This window comes from Lutjanus erythropterus, chromosome 1, assembly GCF_056507025.1.
Source record: "Lutjanus erythropterus isolate fLutEry1 chromosome 1, fLutEry1.hap2, whole genome shotgun sequence".
Taxonomy (NCBI): Eukaryota; Metazoa; Chordata; class Actinopteri; order Lutjaniformes; family Lutjanidae; genus Lutjanus; species Lutjanus erythropterus.
The window spans coordinates 27786017-27810101 of NC_139317.1; the positions used below are offsets into that span (position 1 = coordinate 27786017).

Below are 24085 nucleotides of genomic sequence, written 5' to 3' on the forward strand. Positions count from 1 at the left end.
GTTACTGATGGGAACACCTGCATCAACTCCCACCCCTTCTGCTTCTGAGCCTCTGGTTCTTCCAGCTATTTTGTGCTCTTCACTCCACTTCTGATTTTATGTTCATGGAGAAACATGTTCAGGGCCATCTCAAACCAGTTAAAAATGGAAATGGGAAATGAAGTGGACTATAAAGCCCTCTATGTATACGTATATATGCCATGTATATGAGACCACTGCAAAATGATCAGTTTCTCTGGTTTTACTATTTATAGGTATGTGTTTGAGTAAAATGAACATTTTTTCAGCACTAATATTTTAATTTAGGAAGAGATTAGAAATCAATATTGGTGGGATAATCTCAATCTTTAATCACAGTAGTGGATTTTATAATTTTAAAATAAAATAAAATAAGATTTGGTTATACAGGTGACAGAATTCTATTGTATATGGAATATTTTTTGGACCTAATGTTTTAATTTGATCATATAAAGTTACGTGATATGTTTGTATTGTGATATTTAAATAAATAAACTAACTACTTTACAACACTTCACTATGTCATAACTTATCTCACACACAGCAACCACACAGCTGGCGGCTTGCAAAAGGGAATTGTGAAAAATCATTTTTAGTGGACAATGCAACTGTGGTGAAGCCAGGGCACAGTTGTGTGTGATAATGACGCTGCTGCTGTGCTGGTTGCTCTTTGCCAGATTCTGCCTGCTTACTGCCAAATATAAGCCTGTCTGACTACCATAAAAAGGGGCTTCTAACTGCATCTGCCTTGTGTCTTGTCTTTGTATTTGGGCTCCAGTTCTATGTGACTTGTGGCATTTTATATTTTGGGCACCATCAGCAACTCCGTCAAAACAAGTCAGAAGGCAATTTATTTTACAGGTCCAGTGTTTGAGGTTTACAGGGGATCTATTGGCAGAAATTAGCAGAAATTAAATATGAGTCAAGTAAAATCTTATTTATAAAGCCAATTATCATAAATCACAATTTACCTCAGGGGCTTTACAATTTGTACAATTTGTGCAACACCCTCTGTCCTTTAGACTTTTAGACCCTTGAATGAGTAAGGAAAAACTCCCCACCAAAAGACCCTTTAAACAAGGAAAAAAAAATGGAAGAGACTGAAGGAAGAGCTACAAAGGAAGGATCTCACCCCGCCAAGATGGATAGACATGCAATAGATGTCATGTGTCAAGTAAAATCAGATTAAATACAGAATTTGATGACAAAATTTCAGATACTATAATATTTGTAAGTAAAAGCCCAAACATGTCAAAAGCGACTAATGCTCACAAAATACACCCATTGTTTGAAATGTCAGAAGACGCACTAAAGGCATCCTGAGGCACGTCAAATTGCCTTGACAATCCCAATTTCAAACTTGTTCTGTCAGATAAGGACCAAAGCTTTTTTTTTCTGCAGCAGCAGTACATGTTTGAAGAGGACAAAATGAAAAAAACAAACACTGATTGCAGAAACAGCCTTTCATAATTTGGGTGAGTTCCACAGCCACCATAGGTTCTTTAACTCGCTTAGAAAGGGAGGGTGACGCAAGATGTTTGTAATCTGCAAGCTCGCCGCTAGATGCCACTAAATCTTACACACTGTTTTCAAGTGTTATTTTAAAAAAATATTTTGCTAATAATGTAATATTGATTTTCAGTAGTTTCTCAAGTTTGTATTTTCCAAAAAAAGAGAGGGGGTGAGAATGGCGCAGCGGTTAACTTTATCAGCTTACAGCAAGGTGGGTCTGGGTTGGAACACACTGACAGATGGGGCCTTTTGTTCTTCCCTCTGCCTGCATGGATTTCCTTCACATGCTCCCATGACGTGTATTACATTAGTGGGAATTCTAAATTGCTGGTAGTTGTGAATATGACTGGTTGTCTGTCTGTATGTGGCAGTCCTGTGATAAACTGGAGACCTGTCCACAGTGTACTGACCCTGTGTCATCTCAACCCCTCTGTGACCCTGCATGTGTAAGTGGATGGATCTGAAGAAAAGAGCTAAATGAATGTCATGATCAAGCAAACTGCAATGTTTGTCAATGTCCCACTGTTATTCTGAAGTGCTGGATTATTTTTTATCAAATAACACATTCAAATATACAGTGTATAGCAGGCCCCAAAATACCATACAGTCAGTTGTAGCTAATCTTTCCTAGTTGCTGTGTTTAGCTGGAAAAATTAAATATTACATAATCAATCAGACCCACTGTTTTTGTCCAAGATTAAATTCAGATCAAGATGACTTAATTTTGCAGCTTTTGTGTATTTACAAACCTCTTTTCAGCAGTTTTCAGCCGCTTAAAGCAACTCTGGGCGAACAAACTGTATTTGTCCTCTGAGGAGAAGAAACAAGGTGACCACACTGACCTGCTGTACCACTTTGTTTTTTTTCCCCATTTTCTTGAAAGAGGTTTTACAGTGTTACCAACTTCAGCTGTTCCTTGATCACCTATTTTTTCACTGTTCCCTGTGTTCAGAGAACCTCAATCTCCACGTGACACGGATTCATGCATTCTACACATTGTAACATAATTCATTCATATAATGGAAAGGACCACAAAAGGTTTAACTTTCCGACAGGTCTTCATCAAGAGTGTTAAAGAAAGATTCTCACCATCACAGCTGGGAAGAGCGTGACTCCACTGATGATTCTGCTCGCAAACAATTGGCTCCTGATCACTCAGTGTGTATCCTGGATCACATGTAAATGACACACGGGAGCCAATGGAAAAGCTGCTGCCATGGCGACGACCATTGACTGGGATACCAGGATCGAGACAAGAGTCTGACTCCATTTTCACACCTGAGAATCACATCACAGAAGTGGAAATACCACAGAGTCAAGAGGGTGAGTGCGTGTATGGGGTAATTACACCAGCAAAACAGTGTCGCCAATTGGCCATTCAGCGCGCATCTACCACACATTTCTATCAGTCAGTCAATCAGTCTTACTTTCATATCTGATGCTGAAGCCTGCTGCAGAGCGGCTGTTGTCTGTGGTGAATAACAGGAACAGGACGTTGGATGTGGAAATCAGGAAATGAGGCGCTTGGGTGCCGTGGTATTCGCCGATCAGGGGAGAGGAGGCGGAGGGGCCATCCCTGATTTCCAGTGTGTCATAGTTGACCTCAGTCTGGAACCTAGACAGACACACAAAAAACAAACACGCCAAAACATGCTCAATAAACTGACATACACAGAGATAACATTTATATGACTGGCATATAAAATCTGTGTGCAGGATACCTCAAACACCAGCTAATGAGTTTTTTGCGATCAGCAGCAAAAACATTAACAGTTCACTCCAAAAAAAGAAAAAGACAAATAAACATACCTGTAGTGCTATTTATCCATCTAGATTGTTTTCAGTGTTGCCAAGTGAGGTTGGAGATATCAGCCACAGAGATGACTGCCTTCTCTCCAATACAATGGAACTAGATGACACTAGTCCTGTGGTGCTCAAAGTAGGGCTAAACCTAACAATTATTTTCTAAATAATTAATCTATAGATTATCTTCTTTGATTAATCGATTTATCCACAATTAATTTATCAATTAATCAATAATTAGTTTAATTATTATTCAATTATAACAATTGTAACAATTAATTTACCTAAAACATATCAAAAACTTGTCTCATTAATATTTCAATATTTAATTCAATTAGAATCCTGTGAAATAGACACATAAAGCACATTAGAATAATGTTAAATTTGGCTTATTTTAAAGTATGTCTAATTTCCACTCCATTTAAGAGACTCAAATTCAAAAGAAGCTGTGACGCATATTAATTTAATAACTGATAACTGTCAACCCTTCACTGAACTGGACAATCAGTATTTTGACTTAAGACTTAAGCTGGTTATGACATGGAATTACTTCATTACTGGAGTTATATGCAGATAAGATGATCGCTGGCAAAAAAAGAAATACTTTTCGCTGTTTTTCTTGAGACTGAAATGAATTACACACAACCTTTAACGTTAGTTTTAGCAATTTCTGACTCATACGTGGCTGATAAAGTAAAAAACAGCAAAACACTGTTAGATGACACATGATATAAAGTTAACAGCAGCGATGAAGACATCACTTTTAACATGGGGGTGATGTAAAAACATCTAGAAAATCTATTTAAAGTGACATCTACGAACAGAAACATGTTCCACATGTTCCCACACATTTAGATGATCAGAGAGAGTCTTGCTCTCTGCAGCTTGTGAAATGCTGACGAATCGTCCAAGCCCTAACTCAAAGCACAAAAAAGATAAATAGATTTCTAAGAGCGTAACAGCAACGCCTCTTTCCAGAAATCATGACCTGGTTACTCAGGATAATCCACAGACCCTGTTTTGAGCAGTTTTGTGTAGGAACTACTTTCTTTCTACCATCTGCTAGTCTGACTTACTGGATACACGTTGTGGTCATAAGTCCTGTCATAAGTCACTTGCTTCAAGCCGCATCACAGCATCTACTATCTACATTTTCAAAGTTCCCGGCAATCAAGAACAACCTCCTAGCTGCAACTTACACTCCGAAAATGGTAAATTAGTGCCCGAGACTCTAATGATATGAACATACAGAGCTGTTACCTTTTCTTTTGCAGTGATGTAGTTATTTTAATGCCAGAACTCACCTCCTGACATGCAAATGTTCCACCAAGACAAGTTTCCTCATCGCCACTTTGCAGCAGCACCATTGCTGCATCCTGGGCTTAGCTCCACCCAAGATGTTTGTGATTGGTTTAAAAAAATGCAAACAAGGCAGTCGTATTTTTCCTATTATAGCAGAATGTTTATGTGTGGAGCCAGACCTTTCTCCAGCGCTGAGCTCTGCGGAGAGAGGTCTGACTATGCGAGACGAACCATCTGCCAACTATACTGTCATGCATAAGAAGGCATTAATCTATTCATGTATTAAAGGCTCTTGCTTATGACAGTGTGTGTTGTAAACATTAAAGCCGTCCTTGGCTGAGCTGTAACCTCGTGTCCATGAGTAGATGCACATTTCCTTCTGCGTGGTGATACAATTGGAGGGTGCTGTTCAGTAGAACAGAAATAGTTCCTACATGGTTTGTGGATTATCTTGAGTAATGGGATCATGATTCCTGGAAAGAAGGTTGAGTTTTTTATATGTTTTCTTGCCACTTAGATTTATTAGTTCCATTTTATTTGAGAGAGGGCAAACATCTCTACAGCTGATATCTCCAAAACTCAGCAACTCCCACCAAAAAACTTGATGGATAAAGAGTATTACAGGTAGGAGGAAAAGCATGTATTTTTGATTTTGAGTGAACTTTCCCTTTAAAATAATAAACACAATATTAACGCTAGAAGAGGACTCTGCAGCAATGTTCATTTTATTAAAGGCACCCATTGTAAGCACAGAACACTGAACAATAACAGACTGACAACCCGTCTTGGAATACGCAATGTAGCTTAAAATCACAAGTCTACCTGCCTATTTACCACAAATAACTGAGCACTTAAATAACCATATAACTACCTTGTGTAATTAACTAACTGGACAATTGACTCTGCTGTCTGTCTGCACTCCAATGTGATAAATTGACTTGTTGACTGACTGAGCAATTACCTACAGTTGTGGCTGCAGGGCCCTGAGAACCACTTGGTCCTTAAGACTCTGAGTGCTGCTGGGTATAATTTCACCCATCAAAAGCAGCAGTAACTGATTTACAAAAAGGGCATCATATGAATGCAATTAACTGCCTGGTGGGATAGACAGCATAAGAGTCGGGAACCACTGACACACCGTGACACAGTGTGAATGTCTAACCAGCTAACTGAACAATTAACCAGCCTCAATTTGCATGCAATGCAAATGTTGAATGCAACATAAATGAATCACCTCACAGGCGATGAAGATAACTTGGCCTTTACATCACTTCCCAAAAAGACAAATTTCAGTTATAGCAATTTCAAGCTATGCTGCATCTGCTCATGGGTTGTTTCCAGAAAAATGTGCAAAAAGCTAACATTAATCATTTACTGCTGCAGTAACTCACCAGCTACATTTATATCTGACTAAATTATAATGATTCTGAAAGACTTGACCAGCTGAGTAACTAAATTATGTACTGGATGAAAAACAAGAAGTGGAAAAATGACTTCATACTTCATGACTATGTTATGCAACAATCTGAGTAATTTTCTGAGTAACTGATGAGCCAACCTAAACAAATCTGACAAAACATCTCTCTATGGCTACATAACAAAATCACTAACCTGTCAAAGTGTATCTTCACAGCATGGTCTGGCTGTGCTTCAATCACCCACTGGCAGCTCAGAGAATCTTTATAAAAGGAGGGCCAACCAGGAGAGAGCAGAACACCAGTAGGAGCGGTGAGATGGCCTCCACATGGAGCTACAGGGAAATAAAAACACACACACGAGTGCGCACACACACACACACAGAAATTAATCATTTTTTCTTGTAACTATGTTACGGCATGAGCACAACGCTCATATTACACCGAGTTAGCAGATTCATCATCTGCTCAATTTATTTTAGCTCTCTAATCCTTTCTGAATTTTTTGATTTCATACATAAACATTTACCTTCAGAAAATGTGCTGCACCACCCGTGTGCTACAGTAAATAGTTTTGAGCTGCTCATGTTTGAAAAAGGCAAAAATAATTATAGCGTGATAATTTATAGGGGAAATCAAGTATATTTACGCATTAAATGATGCCAGGAAATGGGTCCTCATTTCCCTGCAACTCAGAGGGCTGCAGGCAACAAAGCTGGCACATCCTGACACTAATTTATAACTAACTTAGAGTCACAAAATCACAATTATGGCACATTAAAATGTGAGAATTATTTTAGTTGAGTTTAGATGCCATTTTAATCAAGAACTTTATATTAGCACTGGGTTTCACAGTTTCTCTCCTTTTGCAGTCTGTCTATCATTAAGCTAACATGTAGAGCAAGTCGTTTCAATCACTTGTTTAAGAAAGCCAGATTTGAGAGTGCCAAGAGGCCAGAAGTTCACATTTCCAGTATCTGAACTGCAAAGGTAAAAATTTAATGAGCAGGATTTGAAAGGTAGGAATAACATGTAAAGCAATGTGCCTTTTTTCTCCACTTTGTTAGTGTTCACAGTGGGAAAAGAAACGTACAAACAAATAAGAGAGACAATGCACCTTAGTAATCCTAGATTAGAAGTTGCATATAACATCATTTTCATTCAGTTTGACTCACCTAAATGAACAGGCTAATTAGCCTCCAAATAAAATGACAATCTTCTAATAAACAACTTAAATCAGAATCACAATGATATACTTTTTATCATATTTAGAAATGATGAAATGGCTGACATTGTTAAAGGGTTGGATTCAACAACAACATGATTATTATTATTATTATTATTATCACTATTATTATTATTCAATGATAAAGACATTGAAAGAGGCCTGGTGTAGAGTAAAAGCCTTGAAAAAAACTTCAGACACAGAGTTCATGATCTCGACAACATCCACTGCTCTTTCTACAAAATGTAATTTGCAACGGCATATCTTTCACATTCTTACCATTTCTACTGTTCTCAAGTATCTGATACCTTTGCCCTTCTAATTGCGCTCATAATTCCAGACTTTCTGTAAGCTTAAAAGAAATCACTTTTCTTTTGCTGATTCTGTGCACAGAGAAGCAGTGGTACTCATGGATGGGAGAAGAAAGTCATTCTAGAAATAAAACATAATTATCCTTCCTTGTCCAGCAGGGGGGAATAATATTTTCCCTTGCTCACATATTTAATAATGTGACAACCCTATTCAATTTGATTGTCTCCTCCATCCCATTTATTAACAACAGGCAACATTTGATAATGTCATTTAAACAATACAATCAAGATGGAGGGGACACCAAAAAAAAGACAAATACTCACAGGCCAGTGGTTGCCACTGGACTTTCAAAAGTGTTGAAATAACAGCATATTCACTGTCCTTTCATTATTACTTCCACATATTAGCTTATCTGTACACTATGGATATATCTTTGTATATTAGAGTCTGCACATAATGAACATGTCTCCCTGAATGCGTTTCAGCAGAATTTGTGCCAATCTTATTTAAGATTATTGTTGGAAGAGACAGATGCATGCAAACAGGCTGAATAAGTGTGGGGAGGCTGAAGGCTAAAGCAGTTAGAAGAGGGAATTTATACAGTTTCAAAGGTGTATACGCACATTTAAGATAAGTGGAGAAGGCCGAATAGCTGGATGCTTTGTCACCTTGTATTCTGGCAAGTGGAACATTTTCAATGATTACCCATTGCTCATACATAAAATAAACAGTTTGTTTACCTTCACAGCGAGGCACAGCCGCAGACCAAACAACATTTCCATCCTGGATGATGCAAGTAACCTGATCAGACCCCTGGAAATAAGATATGAATGTATGATAATGAGGTATTGAACTTGTTTTAAGTTAAGATAAAAACAAAAGAAAGGAAATGAGTCATTAGGATAACCACACCTTAAAGCTACTATAACAAATTTTAATATCGTCTTGATTCTGTAGGCCCTTGTGGACAAAAGCAGTAGCATTTCCAATGTAATAACCATAAAATATAACATAAAAAATAAATTTATCTAAATAAAAAGCTTCTTTTTAAATTTCTACTGTATTGCTCACTTTGATTTTGGCTGAGAAAATGTAAACACTGGCTCTTTTCATCCGATTCATAGAGAATCCAACCGGGCTGCAGGCATTAAGAAGAACTTTACAGTAATCTATCTATATGTAATCAGTAATAAACTGAAACTGTTTCATAACCATTTAAAAAGTACTTGTAGCAGTAGTACAAGAATATAATATAAATTAAGTACAGGTGAGTACACAGTAAGTATCATTTTACCATCTATGCTAGTACACCTTCTATTACTACTATTATCAGTGCTGGGGTTAAGATGCTGCAAAGTAACTCATTAGAGTACTCAGATAACGATTACGAGTAACATGACACTTTACTTCATTACTTCCTTTCTTGAAACATGATGTACTGTGGGTTGTTTTATTGTTTTCATAGAGGCAGCTGTGTGATCTGCCTCTGTCCAGTTTGGTGTCAGGACAATAGAACCAACATGTGCAAGGAATCACAAAGGGATTTTCATTTCTGATACTGCAAAAGTACGTTAACAACAAGTTGCTTTTCTCAATAGGTAAATCTGTTTCTCAGTACAAACAACAGTTACTTTTAAGTTACTTTTTAAAGTAACGTTCCCCAACACTGACTAATATTAAAAGACATATTCATGCCAATAACGTAATACTTTGGTATTTAACTTGCGTAAATAATGCTATATTAACGTAGATTTGAATAGATGTCAGATTTTTACCTGTGTCCTAATGAATCCCTGATCACAACGAAAAGCCACGGAGCTGCCGAGCTGAAACTGGTCTCCATACCTTTGACCATTGACAGGAACTCCTGGATCATGACATTCATTCTGACCGAAGGCTACAGAAACACAGCAAAGACAGACAAATTCAAAACGGAGCCAGCAAATCAAATACACCGTATGAAACAAAGGGAAATGACTCAGGAACTGAACGAGCAGAGAGAAAATGTGACAGAAAAGAAAACAATGTATTTCCTATTTTGATTGTTCCATGCTTTTTCAATTTATTTCAATACCTGAAATTGTGTCCTACCAGAGGGGAAAAACGCACCGCTGTATCTCTGTCAGTGAATGTGACATCTCCACTGATATGGAAATATGGGAATGGAATTATCTTCACGTGGATTCAACCCTGTCATGTTTAGCTTATATTATTCTTATTCCAGAGATTAACCTGATCCTACCCAGAGCACACACCCAGTGATTGGACATGTCTCAGGTTGATTAGCTACTGATGGAGAGGAAATGAGAGCGGAGAAAGAAAAGGAAGGAGAGAGAAAAAAATGAGAGCCAGAGAGGAAATGTCAGATACACAAACACAACGTAGATGCACAAATATCACATATAGGGCCCTATCTTACACCTGGCACAAAGTCATTGCCCCACTGGCGCAAGTGGCTTTGCTATCTTAAACGCCTGTTCCGTGTGAGTGTGAGTAGGAGGTCTAAACATGAAGGCAAAACGAAGGCGTGGTACGGCACGTTTGCTCTCTTGTGCTTGGCACATTGGAGTAAAAATCACTTGCACTTTAGACCAGCTAAAACCTGGTTGAAGCACAAAGTCTGTGGTCTTTCAGCACAAGATAGCACCCGGCGTGTTTGGTTGAAACACACACACCTCCACAATCACAGAACACCTTTCATTAATGTTAAATAGCCATGCACGCATGTGTGTCTTTAGAGATAAACTCACTAATAAGGAAAAAGAAATTATTTTATGATTATAAAGCCTAATAAATCTAATAAGACCTGCAAAGTGCACACGGGACGGGATCACGGCTGTCAGATCACCTTTATCAGATGAGTCAGCATGACAGCTGGAGCAGCTGTAGTGTTTGTTTCTGCATGTTTGTTGTGATCCAGAAAAACAAGGATTAATCAATTACGATCTAAAACGAACAAAATGTATAAGACACTATATTTGACCGCACAAGTCCGGCCCGACTCGGAGAGAAAAAGGTATGTGTGTTTCTGTCAGAGCTGACTGGATATATCCGTGCGTAACTTGTGCACTTCAAACTTCAGAAACTCTCTCTGATTGTTTTATTGCGGGACAGAGGACCGAGGATGGGAGGAGGAGATGAGGAGTAGGTGGGAGAGGAGAAGAGGAAGGAGCACAGACAGCCATGTAACTGCTCTTCCACCCAGCCCAGGTGGGCCAGTGGAACTGGGCAGCTTTGCAGCTAGACTGGATTGGTTTGCCTCCCCTCTCTACTGCACCATCTCTCTCCCGCTCCTCAGCCAGCAGAACTGCATAATAATGATGATGATGATTATAATTAATTATAAAATACAACACAATTTCAAGGTGCTTCAGTGTAAAACATAACCAGTTACATATCTGCATGACATTTGCCATTTATTTATTGTAAACTATTTACACATAAAGCTGCTTTGGAGACGTCCTGTTGTCTCCATATATTGTGCGCCTTCGCACTTTCACTCTTCAAACCAGGAGATCTGTCTCCTTGCTTTGAAAACCTTTTCTCTGTTTCCTCCTGGTTAATCTGCCCTCATGCTGCCATCGCTTGCGCTGCTGGCGCACCTGCCTCTTAAAGGTGTTGAGAGCTGACTTTCTGATTGGTTTATTGCATGTTCGGTCTAAACTCGCCTGTGAATTAATGAGGGCCCTTAGGCACACCTGATAGGTGTATCCCACTTGCTGGTGGCGAGGTAGGGCAAAATACCACTTGGGCCCCTGGCGCAAGACGGGAAACATGGATTTGGACACACCTTGAATAAATTAAATTCATCGTCCCTCATGCTTTCCACTTGTGCTTTAGATCAGCATAAGATAGGGACCATACTGTTAGATAGATGGAAACATTTGCATACATGTGTTCAAATATACATGTAGAGCAGACAGATACTGCATACAAAATAACCATGCACTCATTCGCACACCTGATATAAAAGGAAGTGGTGTTAAATAAAAAGAGGCGAGAGGTGCATACATGTATATCATCATATCGATACACAGAATATTCAAATTATATCTGTAAACTCTGGGGAGGGAGAAGAGAGGGTGTGCTTTGACTGTTTCATATAGTGAGAGTGTGAAACAAGGTTGTGTGAATGAATGAAAAAGAAACAACAGAGAGGAGGTCAAAGTGAGAGACAGAGATGACATGATGGATTTGAGAGAAAACACAGAGAAAAACAGAGAATGTGGCTGGGACAGAGACAGAGAAATTAAGAGATGATTTCAAACTTTGACTCCATCATGTCACACATTTTTTGTCATCTTTAAGCAAGAGCACTGTACAAGGTGCAGGTTTGTGTTGGCAAAGGGTGAGGAGTTTTTTTTCCCCCGTGTACAAAGTTTTTCTTGTATTTTGATTTCTTCCCATGGACAAGGTGAATTTTGCTGTACTTTTGCACCAACTGTTACATCTGGCCTCACTCAGACAAGGTCAGCAAACCACTATGCTGTGGCTTTTTGCATTTAGGGAAAGAGATTATGGTTTATGGTGTTATGTCGTTATGTATCCTTACATTACCTTTAGAAATATTTGAGAGTGACTCTAAAGGCATATCTTTGCTTCCAATGCTGCATCAAAACTTCAATTTGTGTTAGGATTAGTACGAAAAAAAAGTTTGTGTTGATTAGAGATAGGACATATGCTGTGGTGCTGAAGAGGCAAAATATCACTTACTACTTTCATTTGTCAAAAGTCACCTCTCAAGGAAGAGTCAGAGACAAGGTCAGTTGGGAGGCAGTGTGTGAAATGGAAAACCGCATGGAAATCACAGGGAATTAATCAGAATGAGTCATGCAGAACAAGTTCAGCTTAGAGCAGATAAATATACAGGCTACAGCAGTCAGGTTCAAACCTGACAATGGGCTTAACTGGGTGAAGCATCAGTCAAGCAGAACCAGGCAAACTCAGGACAGACGGAGGGAAGACTAACAGTTTGCATGGGTGTTTAATTATTAGTCATCTAAGTATTATTTAGTTTTGGTTAATGTATGCTAAACCTGAGCCAATTACTGTACTTCTGTATTATTTAATATGTGTGCCTGAATGGCCTTTAATGGATATTATATAGCGATAGAAGCTATACAGACATTTCAAGCCAATGCCTGAAATGCTGATAGTCAGAAATTTATTGCCTAATAATAAGTTTCACTAGGCAAACATAAAGGCAACAAAGAATTTCAAATTGTTTTTGTTTTTTTAAGGTTTCTCAAAGTTTTCTAAAGTTAGATAGCTATATTCAGATGACTGATGTGTGATCTACGGAGGAGCTTTTATTCAAACAGAAAACTCACCCCTGAATATAGCTTGATACCAATTTTTATAACCAGTGCATCATATATTCTCTTTAAGCAGGGTGTTAGATCACTTTGTTACTATAATGTCCTTACTCAAACCCAGCTTCTACCTAGCTATCTACTTCTAGCTCACATATAATTTCATCCATTTGCCAAAATGCCTCATGGTAATGCTGAAGGAAGAGGTATTAACTTGTTCCTTTGTACTGTGGGTTTCATGCACATGCAGCCAGAAAATAATACCAAAACTTGGGCTATATGTGCTTCTCTGGTCAAGAAAAGGTGAGATCATCTCCCCTCATTCAAAATATACTTTGTCATTACATTGACTCCATTGGAATAAAGAGAACTGATTCTTTTGTTTCCATCTCTCTGTATGATCATACACCAGGACAAACTGCTGTATCTCACAAGAAGCCCTTTCTAATCCATTCTGTGGAGCTGACTTCAAAAATCTGCTGTTTATGTTCACTGCTGTCATTTTTAGATTGTTGAACAATTTTCTGCAATCAAAACTCCATTGTAGCTGCTCTGGAAATATCTCAAACATGATGTCATGCTGACGATTGACTGGATAACTGCAGGAATAAAGAAAATACACAAATGCACAACAAAACTGGCATACAAATGAATGCCACGTCACAAATAACTATTTTTAAACAATTTTAAGATGCATTTAAGTTTGATTTCAGAGCATGTGATTGTGCACTAACAGCTCCATTTAAAGTTGTCCTAGCAGACTTGCCTAGCTATAGAAAAAGCTACAGTAAAGTCAAATACAAACAATTTTGACTGAAAGCTGGTGAGGCTTTTGTTGAATACTCTGGCAGTGTTAAGACTGTGGTGACTAAGGCAACAGATTTATGATTCTCAGACAAGATGCACTGAATTCAGTAGGACTAACTTGCAAAATGGCATCACCCACATTGCACTGTGATGGTCATGATGCGATTAAATCTTCTGTAAATAATATATTTTGACTTAATCTGTGGCAGTTTTGCGTTACATGTTGCTAAATCTAATTGACAGACACACAAACAGAAGCACAGGCAGACAGTAAGATATATAAACAGATAGACAGACTGTGACAGAGATAGGTGGGTAGAATAGGTAGGTAGTACATACTTGTGTAGCTGATATTGAAGCCTTTTCCAGTATTAGAATGATCAGACTGAAATTCCAGTCTCATGATGTGTCCATTTGAGGCAATCTGTGATGGAACGTCTTTTCCCGAGAACGTCCCGAATGTTGTTGGCTCAGACAGGCCTAAAATAGAACAGAGAGTTTAAACAATATTTTAGAAACATGTTTTAATGGTGCTTATCAAATTATGTCTGTTTAACATTAGGCCAAGAACACATTTGGAAAGTGAAGGATTCCTGAAAAGGAAAGAACCAAATATACCCTGAGAGACCTCAAGAGATGTATTACACATTATTAGGTCTATATTAACTCATAAATAAATATAATCAGACATTCATCCAAAGTGATGCACTTTGTTTCACTCTTGGACACAGAACAGACTTCCAAGTGTGCATAAGTTTAAAACAGTTTCTTCCCTTTATTTCACTCTGGAAATACAGACACACAGGCACATCACTTACCCTGCGAAGATTCACATTCACTTTTGAACTTACATGGTAAGTAAAATGTCTGCGTACTCTATAACCTTCAAGACACACTCACACTGACAATATTCTGCAGACTCAAACTTGTACTTGTACTCTAGCAGTCTACAGGTGATACTGATTTCCTTATTAGTGAATCACTAGATGAAACACTACCACATGAAATACTTATTCATTTTTTTATCCTGTATTTCACATGCAAGATTTTGATATAAATCTCATATTTGTATTGCCAACAGTCCATTACACTTACAGATTCATTATACATCTGTTTTGCTATTTTTACACATCTTTTCACCACTTTTGCTCAACTGGAAATATAATAACACAAGTGCATCAATGTAACGTGGCTGCACACTAAAAGCTAGATCTACTGAATGATGCAGGTGCCCTCCTGCATCTTACCCAAAGGACCTCTAAGCTGCCCAAAGTGCTTGTGTGAGCTATACTCATCGTAACCACAAATAAACCTACTAAAGCATGACAGTTGCTGTTTCAAGTGAACATGTATAAGCTTACAAATGAAGAAAAACAAATGAACAAAACAGAACAATAAAGAATATACCTTTAGATGTCTCTAAAACAGCGATTCACTCTGTTTCAGTGCTAATAATATACAGAGAACTGAAACAATTATTCTGTATAACTGTACATTATTACAGGACTGTCTCATGAACCAACTCATGGGATGAATCAAATTTGACCTCCCTAGCTCTAATTTCATCTCTAACTTAAAACAGATAAAATATAAATGCAGCGACCTGAAAAATCCAGATCCCTATTAAGTGGACCACTGGACCACCTTTAGCCCTAATAACATCTTCCACATGTCTTGGCAGTGACTCAGCGTGGGACCTGCCAGCCAGTTCTGGTGTTAAAGTAAACCAGACAGGCATCAGCGCTTCACACAACTGGTAAAGGTTGATGCATAGATTCTCTTTTCTACAGATGCTGCATTTGAGTCAATCCAAAATAGACTTATATCAGGGAATTGTGGTGTCCAGGTTATTAACATTATTTCACCCGTATGCGTCATGAACCATGCATTCCTGGACAATCCTGTTACCATGGCAGGGAGCATTATCTTGCTCAAAGTACCCATCATCCCCTTGGGGGTACATGATTGCAATGAATGGCTGAACCTGGCTGCTATGTTAAGGTGAGCTCTGGCATTAAGGCACCGCTCTGTAGCCATTAAAAGACCCACTATATACCAATTGAATGGGCCGGAAACCATTACACCTCCCCCACTGGCCTGTACAGCTGTAACCATGCATCACCTCATTTCTGTCTGAGACATTTGTGTCACAGCATAGGACCATTTACTGCTACAAATGGCTGTACACTTTTGTTTGGCAGAATACACTCGGCTCGTGAGGGGGCTCCCCAATGATCCAACCGGCAGCGACAGATTCAGTGGGATGCGCAATAAAACCCTAAAGAGCCACACAGAACAGAACCCAGCAGGCCCATATCAGTGAGATATGGAGTATACACAATGCAGACAGAAAGAAATGCCATCCCCACATATGGTAATAAGACACTTGAACAGGAGGAGGCTGAGGTGGTTGATAGAGAAATCAATCGCCACAGCCAGCAACAGCAGTTTGTAGCAGGTAGAAATAAATAGATTAACCACCAGCAGCAGCGCCATAATGATCAGGACTAAGTGAGAGAGATTTTGGGATTATAAAAACCGCCTTATTGTGTTGATTGAATGTGATTGGAAATTTATTTTGAGTGTGATTGGTGATTATAAATGTCAACGGATGCTGACAAGCTATTGGCATGCACGACTCCGGGGCACTGCCAGAATTAACACAATGCTGGTTGTTGTCGATGGCCCACCAGGAGTCTAGCAGATTGGTGCTGCAGTAGGAACTGTGATTCATCAGAAAACACCTGCAGTTTTGCATGGGTAGGAGAAACAGCACTAGTGATTATTCATTATGGAGACATTTCCCATGTTCACCCACTATGGGCCACCTACCCACGCGGCTTGATGTGTGTACCTTGTGTTCTGGTTCATTCATTGGGCCTCATGCAGCAACATTCTCTCAAATTGTCTCTTATATTTTCTCTTAATATTCTGTTAAGAAGGCAATGTCCCCTTAACACTATGTAAGGGCAGGAGTTGTGCCATGTGCAACTACTCTGACTCATGCCCAAGAACTGGAGAGACAACATGATGAAAAGCTGTAAGAAAAAGAACTAAACCAGTAATGAAAACCAACTATCAAGAAGCTGTCTCAGCAGAGAGATGCAAAGGAACTGAGGTGAGAGAAGTGAAGCCATTTAAAAAATAAAGACTTAGAATTAAATAAATTTAGTTTTATTGTTATTTATTTTTTAGCAAGTGGCTGGTGGTAAAGGAAAAGAAATTAAAAGCTTTTTGTTATTTTTTATCAGTTGATGGCACATCAGCTGGTAACTATGGCATATCAAATTATATAAAATAGATAAAAGCTGCAAATGTATGAAGCAGTAAATAGCTGCAGAAAGACTTGTGAAATATGACACCTTTAACGATTAACTGTTAAAGGTGTCCACCTCGGTGAAACACTTATTTTTTTTATTATTATATAACTATAGATAATTACAACTAAATTATAACCAAAAATATAAATTAATAATAATAACTGTTAGTATAAACAATAATTATAAACACTCAAATATTCTTTAAACGTGTGTTTCCTTGCAGTGGACAAACAATTAGTGGACTGTGAAAAAATGTTTTTCTCTTAAAAACACTGGTAAATCCCAGAAATCAATGTGTACTAACAAAATACAAACAAAACATGGATATGAACAAAAAGAGAAAATTTGTTTGTAAATAGTTTCTTGCAAGAGGGCCATTGATTACCTTTGACAATGCCACTCTCAGATTTTCTAGAAAATCTGTCATCTTAGTGATGCTCAAACTCACCATCTGGCATCTCCAATCATGTCTTTTTCAAAATCTAACAACAATCATTCAGTTCCCTCTCACTAATCCATTCACATACAGAAAAAATGTGTATCTAAGTTGTTGCTTCACACACTTGTTCATGTGCTACTTCCTCTGCCGAGGTAAGATGCAATCCTTTAAACATAACAGAAAGCAATCAGTATGATCCACTGCAATATGTTTTAGATTACACTGTTAAGCACACACACTCTATTGAAAGTAATATTCAAAATCCTCTTATGAATCCAACTACAAAAGGTGCAATGAAAGCAGTGTGAGTTGACAAGCCTGCAAGGGACAGAAGAGGGGCTTTGAGAACACTTCAGTAATAAAACTAATCTGAGGTGGGGATTCTTCACCAACACTTGCACAGAAAGTTTTCTTTCTATTTTCTCCTTGACTTTGGAGTTTTGGATCCCATGCACTTAGATGCAATTAAGTCACACAGCGACTGAGTTTCAAAGTGCCAGTCTCTTTGTTCTTCAGCAATCCAAAAGCTCTTTCACTTAGTCATTATTGCATTGATAGGCAAGAGACCAGGAGTGAAAAGAGAATCAACGCGACAATAGCTGAAAGAGTGACAAGGTCCTATGTTGTCTTATCTAAGAGGAGAGATTTAGAGAAAAGCCTTTTGCGACACTCTATCACTATGTTCTCTTATATTAGATGACAACAATGGCTTTCTGATTATCTTAACCATTTACTATACATAGTTTTTAAAAGCCTGCCTTGATGCTTTATTAGATTTTTTCATGCTACTGTTCCCCTGCTCAGGATATTTATGAGTTATTACTGTGGCTGCTCTGTTCACTTTTGTTTGTATTTCAATGTTATATTATCAAGGATAGGAAATGAGAGAAAGTCATGAGTATGAAGGTCACATAAAATTCTTGTTGAATGGAAAAGCTTTTCAGTATTTAAAGCAGAGAAACTTTTATTTTATTGCTTTTGGATGCAGATTTATTTTCTTCCTGGACTAAAGCATCTCTTTTGATTTTCTTTTATGTATGCATATTTTAAAAGCATACTAGCGGACTGTGGGTCACCACATTGGTTGCATGACTGCAAAGTTGTTGATTACACGGATTTGAATGTTTTTATTTTCAAATGTGTAACTTAAAGGCAGAATATTACATAATGTCGGTTAGTCATTGATGTATATGATCTGAAGAGATCTAGTTATCTAGTTGCAACTGCCTCTTCAAATAACTCCCAAATAACCATCTTCTTTTTTTTACTTTTGTATCAATGATTTAAATTCAAGTACCATCACAGTGCCAGCTTGTATTAGTTTTAAACCAGTTTTCTTATCTATCAGCCTGTTGAGAAGTGTGGTGCAGCCTTTAAGTTCAAATTGATTTATAAATATATTCTGTGTGATTCTGAAAAGCAGAGTATTAAATGAGGCACTCTCATACAGTAGTTAACCTTCTCAAGGCCAATCAGTAATCATTTACTGTAATGGGTGTCATATTAGTGAATACAGATCCTATTTACCAACATATCATGGCTGATTTAGTCGGTGGAAAAGAAACCACTTTTGCCATACTTAACTCAGTAAATGCACTTGTGGCTCTCACTTCACTTACATTTGATTTCTTAAAATTCTACTTAAAAGTTTAGGGATGCACCGATCGATCAGTGTCACATATCCAATTCTGTACTGGTCATTGTCACACACGTGTTCTGCACGATGGTCATGTCATGCGTGCAGCAGACAAACTGACCACGATATCACACCTACCACAGCGCTGATCACAGCTACACACACTCAGACACATGCCTGCATGAAGTTGGTGTCAGCGACAGATTCCAAGAACGGGATAAAGAAAAAACAGGCAGCTTACAATGAGACAGAGCAGCTGACAATAAGCTCGTTTGAGATGAACTGCGCCTCGCCTGGAGGGTAGACGAGATCAGACAGCTGCAGCACAAGGCGGTGACGAAAATTTGCAGTCAAGTTGGACAGATTCCAACAGACTTAAGAGAGTGTACAGCAAGAGACACTAACATCCTGTTAGATCACCTGTAGGTTTCCTGTAGTTTGCAGACCTAAACTAAAGAGATGAAATATGTGCTTGGTCGCTGATTGAAGTCGAACTTTATTTTGGGCTTTTGCCTTTATTTTGATAGGGACAGCTGAAGATATGACAGGAAGGGGGGCAGAGAGAGGGGGAATGACATACAGTAAATGGGTCACAGGCAGAAATCGAACCAGCGACCGCTGCAGAGTACCAACAGCCCCAGCACATGGGGCAAACGCTCCACCAACTGAGCTATGGGAGCATCCCCCCATGATTTAGGTTGAAATAGAAGAGAGTCCCCCTCTGTTACAGGTAACATCTGTTCTTTTATCTCCCTTGTGAAGCACTTTGTAACTGTTCGTTTGATAAGTAATACATAAAACCTTTATTATTATCTGACACAAAATATCTTGACAGATTTAAACTTCAATGCACAACAGAAGACTAATATATCCAGTGTTAAATATTACAATCAAACAGAAAATTTGTATTATATACAACACGTGGTGTTGGTAATATCGTTGCCCACGTCTGCATAACGTCATAGCAAGTCAGGATCAAGTCGGACACAAATGTAACCAGCATGCATTGTGTGCCAACCACCAAATCGCTGATCGATTCTTCATAGGCCTGGCTCATCTCAAACGCACCTAATGTCGCAGAACAGCCGTAAACTTTGTAGCTCTTCAGGCTAATGTTAGTCAGCTGTAACCTGGAGGACTTTGGAGAAGACGTAAAATAGTATTTAATGAATATTTAATAATAAGTGTTTTGTTATGAACATTCAATTTAATTTTTACAAGAAAAGTTTAAAAATGTTTGTGAATGCTGTGAATTATAGTTCTTAGAAACTGAAAATCAGAATCAGCACGTCAGACCTGGAAATCAGAATCAGCCAAGAAAATTGAAATCGGTGCATCTCTACAAAAGTTCACATGATTTTTGAAGCAATATTTCTTACATCACAGAAAGACACCTGCAGTTTTCACCTTACTTTCGTAACCTCACTATAAAGTTCACAAACAAGTCTTTTAGAAACAAAATATCAGAAAGATTTTAAAATCCTGATTAATTTTGACAGGGCACATGTTACAGAACACTTTTTTAATTCTAATTTCTGAAAAGAAAACATACATTTCCATGTGACAGCAGTGAACTATCAAAAGTGGAACAAACTGGAAGACTTTGAAGTGACATGTTTCATTTCAGTTTGCCCAGTCCAACAGCACTAATTGCCCTGCAATTTTCAGAAACGCTGCTACAAAATAACATCCCTGCAGAGAGACAGCTTTACAGCCAGTCAATTACACACAACTTCATCTTTAATGACCAGCCAGTCAAACCAGGGCTTTACTTGACTCAGTTTAAATCAATAACCTTTATTACAATGGGGAATAGCGATCTAATTGCCCCATGGTCTGTGTGTAGTGTAAAAATAATGATTAAAAAAACAAAACAAAACAATGAATCAATAAAAAAAAAACATGACAATTATTCATCCAGCCTTCACTCCAGCCATTCATCAGCCAAATCAATCTGAAATTCTCTTTACCCACTCAATTGACCCTCCAAATTATTTGACCATTTTTAGGCTGCAGACACATACCCAACCACTTTTACACAATAAAAAATGCGTATATCCATATCCTTAAGTCTTAACATAGGAACTAAGTTTTAAAAAATATGGTGAAAAATTAAGATATAATTACCTTCATCTTTAACCACCAGCCAGTCAAACTGTGGCTCCAGGTCAAAGTCAGAGAACAGGAGATGAATGCGGCTCCCCGGTTCAGAGATAATCAACCACACACAGTTCAAGTTGTTCCCATACTCCTCTGGGTAGTTTGGGGACAAGATAGTCCCTGACGGAGCCGTGAAGTTGAAGAAACACGAGACTGAAACAGGAAGGAAGAAAGGAAGAAAGGCAGGAAGAAAAGAGACTGAGCTGATAAGGTAATTGGGCAAGAATGCAAGCAGAAAGGCACAGACAGACATATAAAACTGAGTAAGACGGAAAAAAGAATACAGGATTTTTTAAAAAAAGGCATAAAAAAACAACTTAACGCCGACATAAAAGGTGTGTGAACTTACAGACACAACTGGGTTTATTGCCAGACCACTGGTTATTGTGCTGGCATGTGATAGTCCTCTCTCCCACTAGTTCAAAGGCCGACTGGCAAAAGAAGGTCAACGTGTCACCGTGTTGAAAGCGATCACCACTACGGCGACCAAATGCTGGCACCCCAGGATCACCACAGCCTCCTCGTTCAATCTCTGTAACACACACACACGACCAAAAGACAATCATGTTTTTACATTGATAATTAATGTCAACATGTGACACGGTGACATTCAGATAAGGGGTGGTCTGTTGTTGTTTGTGTGGAGGGGTTAAATGGCAAAAACGTGCATACATTGATTTTTAGATAATGAAATGTAAAATTATGCATGTGGTGTTTATACTAACGAAGCTATGTTAATTCTCTCATATATTTCTGTCTCCCGAGGTTGCCCTTTTTAGATCTTTGTCACTAAACTATGATTTTTTCCAGCATTTTTCGGACTTATCTGGACCATGAGTACTAATAAAAGCACTAGGCAACAGAATACTGCACAGCTGATATTGATATATTTGTGATACATCCACCTCAATTTCAAAAGGGCTGATCACACCAAGGCCATGCAAAGGATTCCAGTGAGCATTTTCTGTTGAAACGACTATGGTCACCAATGAAAAGATGTTCAGAAAAGGTTCAAAAGGTTTTTCACCAACTATTTGAAGGCATTGATTGAACATTCACCTTTAGACCGTATTTCACCAGGATTTGCAACACTGCCATTTTGAAACTCGGACTACAATGTGCAAGTAAAGGCATCTTGTCACTTTGGACCCTCACCAAGAAAGTGGATACATATTTCTCTGTTGAAAGCCAGAAAACAAATTCTGCCACAAAAAGGACTCATACCCGACTTGCCTGGATGAGTGTTTAACCCACGTATCCACCACATCTTGTTCATCACAGCCACTTTGTCATTCTTTGTTACATCCCAATGCATATATCCTAGAGTAGATGAAGCTATAACCGATACACCTAAGTATCTGCACATGCATGTTAGGATACAGCATGAAGTGCAATTTCTTTATTTTACATTAATAACTTCTCCCATTATGATGTCCTGGAAGCTTCTTGTACGCAGAACACAGCCTGCAGAGTTCATATTTATGACATTAACATTAAATGCCACAAAATTATCCTTTCATGTGGACCACATTTCACCTACTTGTGAAATATGACTTTGGAGAAATACCTTCATACTAATCGACAGTCTATCTGTTCCAACCAACGACTGCACAAATTATGAAAATGATTAAACAAATTTGTGTTTTGTGACAGATTGGTGTTGTAACTCCGTTTTACCTAAGAGGGTGAAAAGAGGTCTTAGATGTTCAGACTGAATAGCAATCAGTTTCCAACTAGAAATCAATGTTGAAATCTTGGTTGCTGCTCACAGGTATCTGTCTGCCATTTGTGGACCTGGTGGCACAAGTGGAGGGACATTACAGGATAACCATGCGCCCCTGGCGCAAGCCCAGAATGGTGGATTTGGAAACACCTTGAATAAATTAAATCTATTGTGCCTCGCACCTTCCACCTGTGCTTCAGATCAGTATAAGATAGGACTCATTGCCTGTGTCAAAAAGTTATGGTTAAGATTAAGATTAATATGGGCGTATCTTTGAATGAGTCTGAAGCCAGAGAACAGATCTTTCTCGAGCCTCACACTAGACTGTCCCTGTAGCTGGAGCACAAAATCATCCGATCAGAGAAGATAGGAGCCATATTTAAAATGTATCCTGCTTTCTTTGGAAGAGAGCTGGCAGCAGTCCTGATTGTCAACAGGTTGACAAATAGAAAGAACCGACAAGTCTTAAAAGAGCGAATCCGGCTCTGTGGAGTCTATTATTTTAAATTGCCAGTTAAGACATGAAGCTCAACCTATGAGAAATTCATTTTATTGTTTCCCATCTCACAGCTAATTGTCATCAGGATAATTGTAGTGTAATTCAGCTTTAATTGTGAAAGGCAAAACAATAAGTGGAGGCACACAGGTAACAAGCCAGCAGGAGGTTAAAATCGAGGAGAGCAACACGATGCTTGTGACATTGTGTAAAATATTACTGCTTTCCATATACACACATTTTCAGACACGTTTCTCTGCTTGTTTCTCTCTTTATCCATTCGTTTCTGTCTGTGCTCCTTTTAAATTGTCTCTGTCCTTCCCTCCCACTGTGCTCTATTTTCTTCTTATCGCTCCCACTCTCTCAATCTGATTCAGTACACTGTGCTTTATTGGCATGAGTGTCACATTAGCAGTACTGCCGAACTGGCCTGCAATCATATTCCATTCATTTTGTCACCCTTTTCTTTATCCCCTCTTCCCTTAATGGCAGTGTGGTTTTATCCACTGCTCTTCCTTTGCTCGCCTCCTTTAAAATTTGACATTCTACCAGACGTCTGTCATCTTGTAACACATGCTCCACCATGCTCCTGGATTCGCTTTGGG

The 24085-nt window shown here is 38.5% G+C and overlaps 1 protein-coding gene across 1 annotated transcript in view; it reads right to left on the reverse strand.

Moving 5' to 3' along the window:
- Window positions 1–24085, reverse strand: part of csmd1b (CUB and Sushi multiple domains 1b) — a 228740-nt gene that overhangs the window by 163923 nt on the left and 40732 nt on the right. Inside the window, exons 6-13 of the mRNA XM_084718622.1 lie at window positions 21611–21793; window positions 21229–21414; window positions 14046–14186; window positions 9363–9484; window positions 8328–8400; window positions 6247–6385; window positions 2958–3145; window positions 2620–2808 (exon numbers count right to left, since the gene is read on the reverse strand). Coding sequence (XP_084574748.1) covers window positions 2620–2808; window positions 2958–3145; window positions 6247–6385; window positions 8328–8400; window positions 9363–9484; window positions 14046–14186; window positions 21229–21414; window positions 21611–21793 — 1221 coding nt within the window. The remainder of the gene's footprint in view (window positions 1–2619; window positions 2809–2957; window positions 3146–6246; window positions 6386–8327; window positions 8401–9362; window positions 9485–14045; window positions 14187–21228; window positions 21415–21610; window positions 21794–24085) is intronic.